We start from the raw sequence: 19,320 nt of genomic DNA, 5'->3' as shown, positions 1-19,320 counted from the left end.
TGTCGTTGAATATCAAATTAATTCAAATGATGCCCTTATATAATCATGGCTGTATACATCCATATTTGTATAATTTATATAGATTTTTTTAAACGAAAGTTTATAATATTAATTTCTCCAGATCTGTAACTAAACAAGCTCGAGCTCCATCCTGCGTGTAGAACTATAAGATCTGCTAGAACTATAGTAAAACAAGGCGTTTGTCAACGCTGTTAACTGAACGGTAAATACACAAAGAACAGGTTCACCCCTGCGAATGTTATTGTCATTCAAATTTTAGACCACGTGGTTTTATTTGACCGTTTCGCAGTAAAAACCGTACCTCGTATTTCACAGTGGGTGCGTTCAGAGTATTTCCAGTGGTACCAATACCAGTTTGCCAATGGTAACAATTTGTGCCATTGGTGCAATTGGACCCATATATACTCTGAACGAGTTTTAGGGTACAGATAGTAGGAAATTTACCAATGTTAACAATGGTACCTTTGGTGTACCATTGTCAACACTGGCTGATTATTTAGCGGAAAATGTCAAACCAAGATGCAATATTTTTACCTCGTTGATCATTTTGCACCAAAATGATACATTCAAAATTATAATTTGTGTACAATAAAGAATTTTTTTCTTACAGTTTTTCTTCTCCCATAAAACGTGTGTATATCTTTGGAAAAACATGGCTAGAGCGAATCATAACTATGCGATTACTTTAATACCATAATATAGACACCGATGATTTTGATACCGTTTGTCCAGGGATACATTTGAAAGTCATACTATGGTTAATACCAACAACAATCTAATTGGCCCCATCCCTAATGTTGAAAAGGAACGATTGGTGTTTTGTGGAAACTACGTTTGAGAACTTTTGATGCATGGCTGAACGGTTTTAGAACATCTTCAAAAGGAAGTTTTTTATAGAGTATTTTCTCCTCCTTAAAAATATTAAGGCCAAATAGATAGCCTTCATCACAATTAAGCAACTAATTGGATAAAACTTTCAATTTCAAAATGTTTTGGTGCTTTAGATGGCAGTCATATTCCAACCAATGTCCCCCAAACACCTGCAACATGCCTACATATACGGAAAAAAAAATTTCAGTTGTATTTTTGAAATGTTACAATGCTTAAAGGAATTGTTCAGCTACAACAAGGTTTAAGGTGGAAAAGCTGTTAAATTAATCTGTTGCCTTCAGTGCATACAAAATATCCGCCATTTTTGTGACGTCATAAAAAAGTTACCATCGCTAACAGAGCTCTAGATCGTCTGCAGAAATGTCTACCTATGGTAAATTTTATCGGCAAACATTGGTACCGTTGGTATACCAATGGTAAAAAAAATTGCCAATGGTAACTTTTGTATGCCAACGGCAGTACTCTGAACGCACCCATTATCTAGGTTCTTGTAGTCAAATATAAAATCTAGAGGTTTATTGATTTTAAACTTTATCTTCATTAATCGGTGAATTAAATGTGTTCTAGAAATAAATGTGACTATACAAAAATTAGTTTTTGTCTGCTGTTGCAACAACTAACATGCTTAAAAGAGATCCCTCCTGAGGATTAATTTTCGATCCGCGCCTGACCTAGTAATAACATCAATAGTGAAACAGACTTTACCATTTTATGCAGAATGTTCCTTGAAAATGGCTCGATATACTAAGTTTTAATGCAAAACAGACACCCATTATTTTTTTAAAACATGGTATTGCACACCACAAGCATCAAACATGGTTATGATTTTATTAAGAAACCCAATGTTTATATTTTCAACCACTATACACGTGGTTGAACACGAACGATAACTCTGTTCTGAATATTATCGTTTAATATAAATAACTGCTAGAAGGTGAAATAAGACATACATCTTGAAAGCTTTTCCCGTTTTAACATAAATCAAAGTAGGATATGATATGAAAAACGACCAGTACTTACGTATTGAGAATATTATCCGAACACTTATACTTCCGCTCGAAATTTCACAGGAACTGAACAAATCTCGGTGAAGTCTCGTGAACTTTCATTCGAGCACCTCTGGATTTATTACTTACTTAACCACGATAAAGAAAACATTCCGAACACATTCGCAGGGGTGAGGTTGATAGTAGCGTTTTAAAAGGGTTGGGGGGGGGGGGGGGGGGAGGGCAAACTCATTTAAAAATCAGGGCAAGCAAAACATAAGGCAACTTCTCAAAATCATGAATTTCAAAATCAAAATTCGGGAGGTGGGAGGGGTGGGGGGGGGGCAGAGCATAGCGTACTAAACATGTTTCCTGCGAGAAAAATTAAGTGCCCCCCCCCCCTACATGCTACATGTACGTATATATAGTTATGTGCCTGCAGTATACTGCAAGATGAAGTAAATTTACCAACTGACAACCCTGTTTTGTGTTTAGGATTTGTTTTGTTTGAAATTTTCAACGCAAAAGAGGACACGTACACCAATGTAAAAGGTCTCCCATTGTTTAAATGTTTGGTTGGCCATCCTTGCTATGTACACGGTATCCTGGTTTGACACCAAACTGCGAGACACAGAAACGAGGGGTCAGTTAATTAAAAGTACAAAAATATAAAATACATTGACGTTATACTTCTTGTAACTTAATATGGCGACTTCCACTTTTTTCATTGACAAATTAAACCTATGTCATGTTTATAAATTTACTAAACAAATAAAGAAGATTGTATAAATTAATTTGAATTTTGAAAATTATCAAATAAATCTACCCCCCCCCCCCCCCTTTTTTTCCACCCAATCCCCGAAAAGTTTTATGACTGCAATCCACACAAGCATTTATTACATGTATCATACACTATGCATGCAGGGGGTCTAGTTTACAACCCGAATGAATTAGTTTCCACTTTATTTGTCTGCTGCAGTCAATCAGTTAATGTGGCACACGGATGTAAGTTGTATAGGGTTTAAATACATGTAACACAATTTGAGGTCGGTATACGGTGTCGGTATGATGTCAACTGTTTTAATTTGTTTTGACGTAATTAAACTTTTCTTTAGTCTGCTATATGACCTAAGTACATTTCATTATAAAATACATAACAAATACTGAGATTTTGTTTCGATTCTTTTTAAAATTAATTTCGCAGATTGTTGTCAGAATAAATTATTGGTTGATACCCGAAACTCTTGACAATGTTTATGTGACAGCTATCCGGGAAATGCTCTCAATAACTTGTTTATGTAATTACATCTGGAATGTGGTAAATATTTTTCTTTTGAAATCGTACTTAAAAACTAAATAAATTAAATGCTAAAAAAAATGGTGTTTGTAAAATTAGTGCGTTAATAACATTAACCTTTAAAATAAGTTAAACGAGTTATAAATCAAAGCAATAACTTTTATCAGAAGGACGATGTCAGTACAATATATATAACTAATGTGTAAATCGATCCTAACATTTGCTGGATTACAGTTAGGTAATTTTGCTTCGACAAGAGCATGTGAAGAGTTTTTCCAAAAAATATGGATAAAAGACGTTACTGAACTACATTTTTCTATCATAAAAATTGTAGCTCGTATTGCTTTAATTGAATACAAGTAAATTTGCAGCAAATCTGTGAGGTTTTTTTTAATAATGGCGACACATTTCTATTCGAGGAACATTTCACGAAATGCAAAAGTTTTTTTTTATACACAACGAAATAAATCCTTATAAAAATGTTTTCTTTACATCACGGAATAAATCCACATAAAAATGTTTTCTTTTATTTGACAGCTCGGAGTGAAACGCTTGAATCAATTACGAGTCGGTTTAATAATAACACTTATTACAATGCATAAACAATGATTTTACCAGCTATGCAGTAAAAGGACTTAATTAAATACTAAGATGGTGGTCAATGCACGGTCAAGAATGTATTAATTGTGTGTCCCTGACCGCTGGATTAGATTACGATGTATACTCGTGGGCTCTTGATGATAATAGTGATGAACGTGGAATATGTCTCTGACTGTGTGGCACTTTGTCTGTTTTCAGGGTGTTTTTCTTATCTATTTTCTCTGATTTATTTCTATGATATCGATTCCCCTACTTTTAAAAGTCCTCTTTTATGCATATTTTTTGCAGACAAAGCTAAAAAGGCCATAATAACATTAATAATACATGTAACTTTGTTATTATTACTTACAGGGAACTATCTTTCTGAGAATAAAAGTATGTTTAACGTCAGGTGCCTGTGAATATGATTGTATATCGAAGCACTACTGTGAAGTCCCTTTTCCCGGGGTTTTGCAATATCTTGCTATTGGTAGCGACGCTCGGGATAGCTATAAGGCATAAGTTGACGATTTGCTCCCTTTATCTTAGATGTCTTGGTCAAGTCAATAAATAATGGTGGCTTATATCTAAATGAACCATCCATAATGTCTGAATGTAAATATTGACTCAGATAGAACCAATGTGTAGACATTAATGAACAAATAAGAAGGTTTAAATTCCAGGGAGAAAGGCATGGCTCGCTGACCTTATAGGCAACGTTTTACATTGCAGTCCCATTCAAAAGATGAATGAATGAGTTAATGTATACAACTGCGGTGATTACTGTGACGTCAGCTCCTGTACCCCGTTCACTCGGGTGTATACGTTATATATAAACACCGGTGGCACAGATAGTTTATTCACAGAACTTGCAAAAGCATAATTAATATTGCTGGTGTAGCATGGTATATGCTGGGATTATAGCAAAGCCAAAATAAACAACGAGAGAGTTAAACCGCAGCAAGTGCGCGCTCTTGGAGATTGAACACAGTTGTAGTTATGACACAATGGAGGAATGCAATATTATTCTTCTTTCTTACCGGATTATCCTCGTTTTCAATTGCAAGGTACATACCATCCGTCCATGTAAATGTAAGAAGTGAGATGCCCACGGCCAGAATTATCGTCACAGTTTTGAGAAAGCGCGCCAAATACTGGGATCCTTGGCAGGTTAACAATCGTAAGTTTTGTTTCATTGGCGGATCTAATAGACTAACTGTATATATATACATGTGTTTTTATTTAAACAATTAGTTTTGTGTTCTTAATTATGTGCAAATATTGTCTAAAGCTTACTGATTGTTTTCATTTCCATTAGCTACATGTATAAGTCTAATATTTTACTCAATTTCTGTTATTTATTTGGAGAAAATATTCTATTCAACTTTTCCCAATAACCTTGTTCTAAATGTCTTCCTCTTGAAATTCAGTTCAAAAGACATAAATTTTTATCGAACATTCCTGTGTTATCAAATTAGAGAGCCACTGAAATCCGTTTATACCGACAGTTCAATCATAACGATCAACGCTTCTTAATCAAAACCCCGCTAAGCTGCAGATGCTCTATCGCTAAAAAATAAATATGTGTTTATTAAAGGTTTGCTCTGACCGAGGAAACTGCTGACAAGTTTATCTTGCTCCCAATTAGTATTAACCAACTGGAATGTCGATTTAAAAGACTGCAACACACTTTGAGAAACACCGAAACAGCTTAGATTTACGCTAACCTAACGAACAGGCGCATGCCAATCGCTAAAACTTACTATCATAACCTTCTAATGTATAGACAAACGAATGTTACCCAAATTCCCTTGATTTTGACATGCGTTTCTTGTAAATTGCTGGGACGTATATATTTTACACTCGGATTAAAGTATAAACTACATTATTTGTACTGAATCAATAACTTAATTAGTATTAAGAATATTGATAAAAAGCTCATGGGAATGTCAAACAAGCATTGGGATGGCGTTTCGTGTCGGTCAGTGGAGGATTGTGGGATATTGACAAATGGCGTGGCTATCTCTGTCCCTCCCTGACCACGCCACGATAAGGGTACTTCAACCTTTAATTCACAGACTGGCGACAACGGCTTGTATTAATAATTGATAATATTGCGAATCTTCCGAAATGGCGCCTCATTTGATTTATAAATAAAGTCAGTTTACAATAAACAGCCCCACTTCCTTCCTAGTTATTACATACATACATGTATAACGTTGTTTTTTTTTTGCCCTGTTTGTTCATCGTTTGATTTGGTTTCTATTAAGAAGTTAAATTCAAAACAAGGATGCAAAGCTCACATATAGTCAATCAAGAAGTCAATTTTGATAATTCCAAAGAATCCCAAGCCAACACAAATAAACATGATCAAAATCACAACCTTACAACATCTATACTTTTTCAAAACGATCAAAATCTATTTGTTTGGAGAAATGCTTCTCTTTGGCCCCCATGTTGCAGGAGACAACAATGATAGCTGTGTACAGTAAAACAAATAATGACGAAAGCAGATTGCATCTGTGTGCTATCTAGTGCAGATTCTTATTCAACCGTATGGTTCTATTCCCTGCGAAAGGAGTATAAATCAATCGGACCCTTGTATAGTAGACATTAGTTTGTCATCATTCATGTTTGTGTATATACAACACAACCTTTGTATATGTATGTAAATTGTTGGTTCCTTGATTATCAAGTAAATTCTAATTACAAATCGATGAATCGTTTCAGGTATCTGTCCGCCATCCCTGTGCTATATGAGAGAGAACAAGCGAGTGAAACCCAGAGGAACAGGTAACATATAGTTGTAAACTCTCCCTATGTCCGATCTTCAGACCGGAAGTCAATAAACAGTGGAAAGTTTAGAGCAATGATAATTTGTCATTACAAACGCTTTTAAAAAATTACATCAAAATACTAATCGACACCTCCTCCTCTGTATTTTACATTTAGGATTTCCCATTTTCCTTGTTCAGCTATGTTATGTAAATGTACTTACAGTATTTTTAATTTGGGAAGGGGGGGGGGGTAATTCCCTTATATGTGTAGTGCCTGCAACCTCCTTATCTATGTCAAAAATATATCAGTTACTAGAATATATTAACATAATTATCTTACATACAAGGTAGCAGTGTATTCTACAATGGTGACATTGTTCTGGACAAAAAGGCCGCGGACATGATGTACGGAACAACCTCAAGACGCCGAAAACGGGCAACTACCCGGATGAAAGAACGACTGTGGAAAAACGGTGTTGTGTATTACCAGTTTGACCCGTCTCTCTGTAAGTCTACAGTCCACAAGTGTTTGTTCTAGTTATTTTGAAGAGACCGGGATAGTCGTCGCCATTTTCTGCTATATTTACCCACAATAGAGCTCTGTATGAAAATATAGGGAAATATTAAAATTTTAGAGCTAAACTACATTGTATTTGGATTTCTCCTTACTGAATATAAGTTAGTATATTTTGAAATAAAAGGCAGAACTAATGGCTAATTTGTTGACCACCTAGCCACCTTATATGTTTGTCTAGTTAACAATTTATATAGCGTTATACAAAGTCTTCATGTAAAAGGACTAACAAATGCTTTGTTTACGTTCCTATTTTTCCCATAAGGAACTTGATGACAAATAATTTTTAAAAAAAAGCGTCTTGAAATCTAAACTTCTCCTGAAAATCCTCTTAATATATTTCTAATTAGATTTTAATAGTTCTTTTATTGTCGAACATATATAGGTTAAACAGATTCGTTTTCAGTTGAAACAGGATAGTCACCCTCGCTCTGATAATTTTGATTTATCATCTCCAGTGAGGAGACAATCGAAATAGGGTGTTATTTCAAAATTATTCTTTTGCAAGTACATTGTAGCTTTGAAAACAGCGTATCGGATATACCAACGTATTCATTGATATTTTCGCAGTTTATTATATGCTTATCTTATCGAATGTGTATTTTTTTTGAGAGAGAGAGAGAGAGAGAGAGAGAGAGAGAGTTTTACAAAAATTCATTTTTTAAATGTCAGGTCTATGTGGAACTGATAGAGCTCACAAAGACCATAAAAGGTATCGATACTGAATGTATGATTTTTTTAACTAACCCTCTGCTTTCCTTACTCAGCTAGGTTAGCTAGGAAGGCGGTCAAACAGGCCATGGAACACATCTCTAACAAAACGTGTATAGTGTTTAAAAAGAAACGGAAGAAAAATCCGGACTACGTTCGATTTATAAGCGAACCAGGGTGGGTAAAATCAAATTATCGGATTTAAATTATTTTGTTCATTTTTTTTATGCATAATTTATTGTTATTTTTTTGTACTGCAATATGTAACATTACATTTTGCTATGTTTTGAAATAAAAGTAATATATGGTAGATGAGTTTTGAAGACAACATATTATTTTGATAACGACAATTTTGATTATATTATTTAGATACAATTAGATATCACACAGATGAGACAAGTAAAGGATTTCCTTTTATAGCTTGTTTTTAAAGTTCCACAAATAGAAAAAAGTCGTTTTGAATTGAATTTTTTATACACCTGTAATTCAAAATAAATTCTTAAAATCTACAACCAATTAACTATTGTTCTAAATTGCAAGTTCTTTATTCAATACTTTAATAAGCAAACTCTGTAGTTATGACAAGAAAAACACGCATAGAGGAGTTCGCCATATTCATTATTACAAATTCATTAAAACAATTTAGAAATACCAATAAAGCAAAGTGAATATTCCATCTCTAAGACTTCGCAATAATCGAGTCAGTGAAAAATGAATTAGGGCGTTTGCATATAAGGCACATAGCCATTAGCGTGGCTGCTTTGTTTTCATGCATAGGTTCCATGTTCACTATTCCTTATAGGTGCTGGTCGAATGTGGGGCGAGTTGGAGGTTTACAGAATTTGAGTTTAGGAAACGGATGTGAAAGGATGGGAACTGCAGTGCACGAGATTGGGCACGCGTTGGGATTCTGGCACGAGCAGGTGATTAGTTGTTTGATGCTTGTTATTTTTTTGCACTGATAAACTTTTTAATACAGCTCTAAGTCTGATACAATTACTTTTTGAAAAATAACAAATAAAGGTACTGAAAGTACTAATTGTTGAAAGTCTCATTCAAGGTTTTTTTTTATCATTTTGTACTGTTAGCTCTGTCAAATGCAATTCATATGTTTGCAATCAAAAGTTATATATTGGCTAGGAGTGCAGTAAACAGATTTTGGGAGCAACAAGTTAGTTAAATAAGGGAAACAAACTAATTAATATTCATTACCTTAATACTGTGTCTGAAACGACCTCTTATTTGATTATCAACGAACGAACTAAGATGCTTGGAAACATTGGAAAGATTAATCTCAATTTGAATTATTTCTCTTATGTATATTTCAGGCCCGCTATGATAGAGATAAATACGTGGAAGTGACCTTAGACAACGTATCCCCTCGCTACGTGGACGACTTCGCCAAAATTAACAAGTCCATAGCCGACACACGGGGTTTCGCCTATGACTATTCCAGCATTATGCATTACAGCGAGAGAACATTCACTAACAATGGCCTCAAAACCATAAAGGCATGGTATTTACACTTTTCTTTATATACATGTAAATGTTCTTGGGTCTTTTTTAAAGTAGGACTCCAGATCTTTTTTTTTTACGAGGCGATATAATCATATCGTTTTTTAATATCTTAAAACAAAGTGAAATTTGGTGGATTATTATTGTATTTGATTTAGAACTATACTGTATCTCAACAGTTAACCAGAATGCCAGGAATTTTTGCTATTAACGTCAATTGTGATTATTGAGGTAAATGAGTAAGAAAATATTCAAAAGTCCAGCCTCTTTAATTTAACAAGGCATAGAAATATCAGTTGATTAGACAATTAATGTTTCCTTACAGGTTATCGGGATAGGAAAAGAGTTAGCTCTCAGAATCGGACAAAGAGATGCTCTAAGCAATATCGATATTGCGCAGCTGCGGGACATGTATTTCTGCAACAGGAAGGAAGACAACCAACAGACCAGTAAGTGAAAGAACCGGCACTTGTTAGATTGTTGAAAACATTTTCACGTAAAGTTACAAACACCTTAACACGACTCGAAAACCTTACTTCTTTCTTTAGACTACTTGACTATTTGCAGTTTGCCCAAAAGACTGGATAAAATTCAAGCGAAGCTGTTATCAGTTTGTACGGAACCCTAAGCTACAGTATGCAGCAGCACAGAAACACTGCAATGACACCTTCAGCAGACTAGTCCATATCAATAACGCAAACGAGAACAGATTTCTCAACAAGTACCTTAAAACCAACTTCAATACCTCAAAAACATGGCGGACAGGTGCGCGTCAGGTCAACGATACATTTGTGTGGGACAATGGAGAAGATCGGAAGTCAGTTCCGATGACGTTTACTGCGTGGGATAAAGGGCCTCCCGAAGGATTTTCTACGATGGTTCTGGGACGCGATAAAACCACGGATGACTTTTCATGGGAAGGGGCATGGAGCGGATCAGCGTCACAATTGCCAAACTATACGTTCCCATTTATATGTGAGAGAAAAGCAAGGCGTAAGTACATGAATATCTAGAGCCGTTTTAACAGAGTTTGGACTTCGGACACTGCGTAACAAACTCCAATTTAGTAAAAGCAGGGTCTACTCATTGTTAACTGTCCCTTTATTAGGCAATACATACGAATACATTGAACGAAATGACACGTGTCAGACTGCATCCAGGGCTGTATGATTCAGTTGAAACAGCGTCAATTTCACACAATAAACTAGACACGCAGCATTGTTTTTAAAATTGGAGGAGCAGCATCCTCATCCAAAAAGTATCTTGACAAGCCAAAGGAGAAAAAAAAACTAGCCCCTGATGCTAGGTGCCTGAGAGCAGATCTTCCGGGGGGGGGGGGGGAGATTTAAAGTTTCCTTATTTGACAGTCTACTTCTCAAAGGCAATCGGTTTTTAGAACGCAGTTCGCAGTTCGCAATTGAATAGTGAACTGCGTTCTATAGAACGCAGTTCGCAATTCAAAATTTAGTGCGATTGAATAGTGAACTGCGTTCTATCTAGAACGCAGTTCGCAATTCAAAATTTAGAATTCATATTTGGGGCCCGCTTGCCTTATATGCAATTGAATAGTGAACTGCGTTCTATAGAACGCAGTTCGCAATTCAAAATTTAGTGCGATTGAATAGTGAACTGCGTTCTATCTAGAATGCAGTTCGCAATTCAAAATTGAGAATTCATATTTGGGGCCCGCTTGCCTTATATGCAATTGAATAGTGAACTGCGTTCTATAGAACGAAGTTCGCAATTCAAAATTTAGTGCGATTGAATAGTGAACTGCGTTCTATCTAGAACGCAGTTCGCAATTCAAAATTTAGAATTCATATTTGGGGCCCGCTTGCCTTATATGCAATTGAATAATGAACTGCGTTCTATAGAACGCAGTTCGCAATTCAAAATTTAGTGCGATTGAATAGTGAACTGCGTTCTATCTAGAATGCAGTTCGCAATTCAAAATTGAGAATTCATATTTGGGGCCCGCTTGCCTTATATGAAATTGAATAGTGAACTGCGTTCTATAGAACGAAGTTCGCAATTCAAAATTTAGTGCGATTGAATAGTGAACTGCGTTCTATCTAGAACGCAGTTCGCAATTCAAAATTTAGAATTCATATTTGGGGCCCGCTCGCCTTATATGCAATTGAATAGTGAACTGCGTTCTATAGAACGCAGTTCGCAATTCAAAATTTAGTGCGATTGAATAGTGAACTGCGTTCTATCTAGAACGCAGTTCGCCATTCAAAATTTAGAATTCATATTTGGGGCCCGCTTGCCTTATATGCAATTGAATAGTGAACTGCGTTCTATCTAGAACGCAGTTCGCAATTCAAAATCTAGAATTCATACTTGGGGCCCGCTTGCCTTATATGCAATTGAATAGTGAACTGCGTTCTATAGAACGCAGTTCGCAATTCAAAATTGAGAATTCATATTTGGGGCCCGCTTGCCTTATATGCAATTGAATAGTGAACCGCGTTCTATAGAACGCAGTTCGCAATTCAAAATTGAGAATTCATATTTGGGGCTCGCTTGCCTTATATGCAATTGAAAAGTGAACTGCATTCTAAAGAACGCAGTTCGCAATTTAAAATTGAGAATTCATATTTGGGGCCTGCTTGCCTTATATGCAATTGAATAGTGAGCTGCGTTCTATCTAGAACGCAGTTCGCAATTCAAAATCTAGAATTCATATTTGGGGCCCGCTTGCCTTATATGCAATTGAATAGTGAACTGCGTTCTATCTAGAACGCAGTTCGCAATTCAAAATCTAGAATTCATATTTGGGGCCCGATTGCCTTATATGCAATTGAATAGTGAACTGTGTTCTATCTAGAATGCAGTTCGCGATTCAAAATTTAGAATTTTTATTTGTGGCCCGATTGCCTTATATGCAATTGAATAGTGAACTGCGTTCTAGAACGCAGTTCGCAATTCATTTTTGGGGCCCGAAATTTTCAGGGGCATCTACTAGTGGTATTTCACTACCACTGTGAAATTTGGTGATGCAGTAATCTATAGTTTTTGAGATCTGTATGGTGTTCGGATAGGGCCATTTGCATTAGCGTGACATCGCGTTCAGATAAACGAGACATTGCGCTAACACATGTACACAACACACCGTCGCGCTAACGCAACTTTGCACAACACGCCGTCGCGCTAACACAACTTTGCACAACACGCCGTCGCGCTAACACAACTTTGCTTAACACGCCGTCGCGCTAACGCAACTTTGCAAGTGTCACAGTCTAGTAAGAAGTCGTGTCCGGAAATATTAGACTGTGCATGCTGAAATATGCATGCACGCAAGCATGGATAAAAAATAAATAAAATGTACTTTGAAATATATATATTATTTTCATTTATTATCAGTGCATATGAATAAAAATATAGTTACTAGTGTGTCACTAGATAAGGATATGAATTTCGTGGATCATTGTTTAGTTGATCCACGAAATTAAATATTCATTGAAGTGCAATTTTAATTAACATTTTGTATTGATAGGTTCATTGGCCACTAATTTACGTATACTTGATATTGTGATTTTCACTTTATCCACGAAAATTGATGCCCTTGAATATTAATGAAACCACAGTATTCAATTGCATATAAGCCCGATTCTCAGAAACTATAGATAACTGCATCACCATATTTTCACAGTGGTAGTGAAATACCACTAGTAGATGCCCCTGAAAAATTCAGGTCCCAAATATGAATTCTAAATTTTGAATTGCGAATTGCTTTCTAGATAGAACGCAGTTCACTATTCAATTGCATATAAGCCCGATTCTTAAACATAGGTAATAACAGATTACAAAGCTCACCGAGACGAGGGATCACCTTTTTGAGGAATCACCTTTATGAGACCACCTTTATCATATTATTTGAAAATCATAGTTAATGATCTTGGATATACATGGATACTGTTTTGACAAAATATCGTATAACAATATCATATAATAAAAATTGTATAATAATCATATGTTCATTTCATAGGGTATTATATGATACAATGTTTATCAATACGATAATATAAAATACTATATTGCATCCTATGATACCAATACAATATATATCATATATTACAATGAAATACTGTAATAAATAATGATGAAATATGATATTGTAACATATGATATGACATTGTATCTTGTTATACATTATTGTATTTGATCACATAATACAATATCATAATATATTATGATATTGATATGATATTATACATTATAATAATATATGATACAATATCATATCACATAATGCATCACAATATTATACTGTATAATATTATAGCATGATATTGCATTGTATGATATTGGAAATATTTGATACAATGTAGGATATTGTATCATTTGATACAATAAAATTAGCTACAACATTGTATCATATCAATTGATACAATATCATGTGATATAGTACTATATTATATCATACAATATCATAGTATACTTTATTGTATTATATGATACAATATCACATTATACAATATCATATAATACATTTTCATATATTGATATAATAATATATTATATAAACCAATCTCATTTTATACAATATCGTATCATATGATATGATATGATATGATATATATTATACAATATCATAATATATGATACTATATTATGTTGCAATATCATATCATGTAATATAATCATAAATATCATGTGATAAAATATAATATATGTGATATTATACAATATCATATTATACAATATTGTATCATAATAAACAATACTTTACATAACAATATCACAATACAATATCATTTCATAATGTACAAAAAAATTGATACAATATCATATCGTATCATATAACTTTTTACAATATAATATATGATATAATATTGTATCATATAAAACAATAGTGTATCATATCATACAATACTATATCATAGGAATCATATTATATCATTTAACAACGAACACATCTATCAAGCAGGTTTTAGATAGGATAATTTTTTTTAGCATCCTTGATAATGGAGATCTGCATCTGAAGCTACCTCTGCAGTTCATTTATATTATAGTTAAATCAACTATGCAAGCTATTATCTATAAAATATGTGACCTGTTCCAAAAAAACAAATCTCATCCAGCATCCGAAACATACGCCTCAGATTCAGCATTCAAGCCTGCCAGGTGCATCAGTATCATAAGACGTATCATCCATGCAAGTTTTATGAAGTTAGGACCAGTAATAACTAAGATATAATCATCAAAGGGCACCTGCTCCAAAAACTTTAACCAGCTCTAAAAACCTTAACCTCATCCAGCATCTGAAACCTATGGCTCAGATTCAGCATTCAAGCCTGCCAGGTATATCAGTATCATAAGACGCACCATCTATGCAAATTTAGTGAAGTTAGGACCAGTTTTAACTAAGATATAATCATCAAAGGGCACCTGCTCCAAAAACTTTAACCAGCTCTAAAAACCTTAACCTCATCCAGCATCTGAAACCTAAGGCTCAGATTCAGCATTAAAGCATGTCTGATGCATCAGTATCATAAGATGCACCATCCATGCAAGTTTGGTAAAGTTAGGACCAGTAGTAACTTATAAATTGCTATCAAAGGGCACCTGCACCAAAAACTTTAACTTGCTCCAAAAACCTAAACCTCCTCCAGCATCTGAAACTCATGGCCCTGATTCAGCATTCAGGTCTTTCAAGTCCATGAGTAGGTCAAGATGCATCATCCATGCAAGTTTGGTGAAGATAGGACAAGTAATAACTTAGATACAGGACCTGCAACAAAAACATTAACCAGGTTCGGACGCCGACGCCGACGCCGAGGGTATAGCATAAGCTCCCCCCGAATTCGTTTCGGTGAGCTAAAAACTACCCAAATATGAATTCTAAATTTGAATTGCGAACTGCGTTCTGTCTAGAACGCAGTTCGCCATTCAATTGCATATAAGGCAATCGGGCCTCAAATATGAATTCTAAATTTTGAATTGCGAACTGCGTTCTAAATAGAACGCAGTTCACTAATCAACAATTTGAATTGCGAACTGCGTTCTAGATAGAACGCAGTTCACTATTCAATTGCATATAAGGCAAGCGGGCCCCAAATATGAATTCTCAATTTTGAATTGCGAACTGCGTTCTATAGAACGCAGTTCACTATTCAATTGCATATAAGGCAAGCGGGCCCCAAATATGAATTCTAAATTTTGAATTACGAACTGCGTTCTAGATAGAACGCAGTTCACTATTCAATTGCATATAAGGCAAGCGGGCCCCAAATATGAATTCTAAATTTTGAATTGCGAACTGCGTTCTAGATAGAACGCAGTTCACTATTCAATCGCACTAAATTTTGAATTGCGAACTGCGTTCTATAGAATGCAGTTCACTATTCAATTGCGAACTGCGAACTGCGTTCTAAAAACCGATTGCCCTTCTCAAAGCGAATTTGTTAGAGACAAGAAGGTCAATATTTGACAGCATGATGGTTGTATAGTACACGAAAGAAAGCATGTAAATATTGTAACAGAGTTGTATCACTGTTTTATAACACTGTAAAAAGTACCAACATATTTCTAAACATTTTTGTCTAATATGTACAAAGAAATAATAAAAAATAAATCCAGAGAGAATTTTTTTTTTACGACAAAGAAGATGTAAGATAAACCAAAGTAGTTTCGCAAGGATTTTACAAACATTATTTATATAAACGACTCATACTGTTTACAGGGAAGTGTCTACCTCTAGAGTTCAAAGACGGGAGGGATTATCGCGGCAATCTCGCTCATACTGTGTCAGGGATCACGTGTCAGAACTGGGTATCTAAGTACCCGCACCGTCACAATCTCCTTGCTGCGATCACGTCCGAAGTGAACCCAGACGGACTAGCCGATCACAACTTTTGCAGAAATCCTTTCAGAGAGCGACGGAAAAGACCTTGGTGTTATACCACGAAAAAAAAAGTAGAATGGGAGTATTGTGACGTCACTGCCTGTAAAGGCTCCTTAAATACTACTCTGGACGAGAAAGAAAAAGAAGAAAAGGAGACTAAAAAACTTGTCTCAAATCAAAATAATACAAACTATGTTGAAACTCTCGAAGAATACTCAAATAGTATATCAGAAATAGTTAGTGGACAACCCTAGTTTTTGAATTTCAATTTTCATGTACATGTATTACATGGGTTTTCTCAAAATAGCGGAGTCAGAACACATAACTAGAACTATGTTCACTGCATTTTTATTAGACTTCAATTTATTTTTCAAATGGTCATATGGTAAACAATTTAGAAAAATTGAAATCTGTACTTTATTTATTGTGAAAATGAATAATTAGTGACAACAAATTTTGCAAGGAAGGGCAAAATTGTGCGACGTCGAAATTTTCCGTCTAGCATTTTGACGTCCATTTTTATCGGTCTGAGTTTTTTTCCCACTTATTGTCATCATACTCGTCCGAATATTTTCAATGCTATTAAACTGCTAATTCACAAAATGCGTTTCTAATTGATTCTGTTAATTTTATTTATTTCAAAAGCCGCTTTGAATCTGTTTCAAGGTCTTTATGTAAACCAGTTACCGCTGTGCCGCCTTAAACCAGGGTTGGCAAAAAAGCGGGAAATACTCATATTTCCCAGGACAATGGGAAATACTGGTAATTCCCGGGAATTACTGGTATTTCCCGGGAAATACTGGGAAATAAAGTACAACCACATATTATATTACTTCATACTTAGACATTAGTCTTAATCAAATCTGTAAGGATGTAGACAACAGCACACCTTGTCAGCTTTATGACATTTTACAATGTTCTTTGATTTTAACAAGTTTTGACTGGTCAGTAATGCATTAATTATCCTCTCATGAATACTCAAAACATGGTTCATTCATACACCATTGTTATTTTAATTGTTTTTAAGGCTTTAGTCAGGTAAGGTGCATCGGTATAGTTATTAAAACATGATATCAAAAGTTCCATTTTCTGGTTATTTGGTAAATGTGAAAATGGGGCAAGAAAATTGTGAAAAATAAAGTGTGACTGTGTTACTACCTCAGTATGCAACACACCTAAGAAGATATCTCCTCAAAACAGGAGCACCAAACTGTCAAGTGTCAATTATTTGTTAAAACAACATGTGTGATTATTAAATTTTTACTTGTAACACCAATACTAATTATAACAGTTTATTTTGTGCTTTGAATTATAAATCTGTAAAACACAAAACTTGAAATTCAAAAAGCTGGACTAAAATTTGTACATTAGCAGCTATAGAAGTCTTTGAGAATAGGTGATCTGGTGAATTTAAGATTCATAAACTTACAGTGAAATGGGAAAGTATGATAAATTGGTTTTTGATCCTTAGTCAATAGTGTTAATATCTTATATCCTAAACATAAGTTTTACGTTGAACTTACTAAAGAAATTAAGATTATAAATCTTTCCCATTATTTTCCAGTTTAGTGAAAAACAGTAGTATTTACCGGGACGGGAAATACCGGTATTTACCACCGGTAATTCCCACCACTGGTATTTCCCGGCCAACCCTGCCTTAAACGCTGACGTCGTCATTAATAACGAGTAAACACTTAAACTTGTTACAAAAGGCGCTGTAAATTCTTTAAAAGTCTGGTTTTCGATAAAACGTTACCTGGGTAAATATTAATTTATTAGCTTTGATGTATTTCTTATTTGAACTTCTTCATTTTCATTACGTCGCATGTTCAGTTCATGATTTAACATGCATTCATTACACTAATTTAATCTCAAACAATATTTGATTTCAAAACATAAGAATTTGAATGCAAATTGATTGAATCCTTTTTTGCAAAAGTCTTCCTGTGTTTTCGATTAACTGAATAACGCCATATCTCTAACTATTTTGTGACAACTCTCCCACATACATAAAATAACTATGACATCACTATATTGTACTTTTTTGTCAAATAAAAAACATCAATTCATATTCGATAACGTTTTCAAGAAGAATGGCAATGACGCATAATTATCTACGTTCCTTGAAAACAGACAATCGCACTTGACCTTTAAAAACAGTAAATTTAACTGACACCATTTAAATCACATATCCTAGTCAACAACTTTTAATATCCTACATGTATGACTTTAATATACATCTAGCAATTTCAAGTACTCCTTTTTTTCCATTTTTGATACCTAAAATATGAACATAGTAATGTCTGATGCTTTACCAAAGTATTTTTGTCGAGTAATAAGCGAGATAAAAACATACCATTCTTTTGTTTTTTTTAAACAAAGATCGAGACACAATGCATCAGTTCATCCTGTTTGTCATCAGTCAGTTTTGTAAAAGGTACTAGTATTGTACTTTCTGAAGACTCATAAGATTTCACTGCTTCTTGTCTCATGGTTGTCTATTTTATTATCCAATCAAATATAGCAAATAGTATGTTTCAATTATCACTTCAGTCCCTCTTACCTGGAAATAATATATATATATATATATATATATATATATATATATATATATATATATATATATATATATATATACACACACACCTATTTAGGGAGAGGATCTAGTCGCTCTATGTCGCAGGTCATTACACCTCTATGAACGACCAACAGTTTTAAGCTCAATACAACGTTACAATTTTTTTTTTCAATTCTTTATTCACTCAAGAGCAGTTCACTGGTATTTGAGGTTCAAAATCAGTATATACAAATGTACACGAACACAGTCAAGGATCACATGTACAGTAGGAGTAATAATGACGAAAAAATGTTAAAATCATAATACAATAGGTTGTTAAAGTTGGTTTCTGGAAAAACAGACTTTGAAAATTTTCTTAATAAATATTGACAAGTTTTTTAGTTTGTCTACATTGAAAGTATTCATGAGCTCGTTAGATTGTATAATATTTGGGTTTTCATAATATCTCTTGGGCAAAAACATTTTTCTATCGTTTACAAAATGTGTACATTCTAAAATATAATGAAATTCATCCCCAATACTATTAGAATCACACATTGTA

General features: G+C 34.4%; 1 protein-coding gene across 1 annotated transcript; it reads left to right on the top strand.

Annotated features, from left to right (window-relative positions):
* The first annotated feature begins 4,538 nt into the window (after window positions 1-4,538).
* On the top strand, window positions 4,539-17,279 carry LOC128184632 (uncharacterized). The gene is made up of 9 exons (XM_052854190.1): window positions 4,539-4,954; window positions 6,505-6,567; window positions 6,899-7,057; window positions 7,893-8,013; window positions 8,639-8,759; window positions 9,165-9,347; window positions 9,677-9,800; window positions 9,919-10,344; window positions 16,040-17,279. Exons 1-9 carry the CDS (start codon window positions 4,774-4,776, stop codon window positions 16,453-16,455), a joined length of 1,794 nt encoding a protein of 597 aa, XP_052710150.1. The 5' UTR covers window positions 4,539-4,773; the 3' UTR covers window positions 16,456-17,279.
* Window positions 17,280-19,320: the final 2,041 nt, after the last annotated feature.

This window comes from Crassostrea angulata, chromosome 5 (assembly GCF_025612915.1).
Source record: "Crassostrea angulata isolate pt1a10 chromosome 5, ASM2561291v2, whole genome shotgun sequence".
Lineage (NCBI taxonomy): Eukaryota > Metazoa > Mollusca > Bivalvia > Ostreida > Ostreidae > Magallana > Magallana angulata.
Note: the sequence above shows the minus strand (reverse complement) of the source record. Positions and strands in the feature narration are given on the sequence as shown.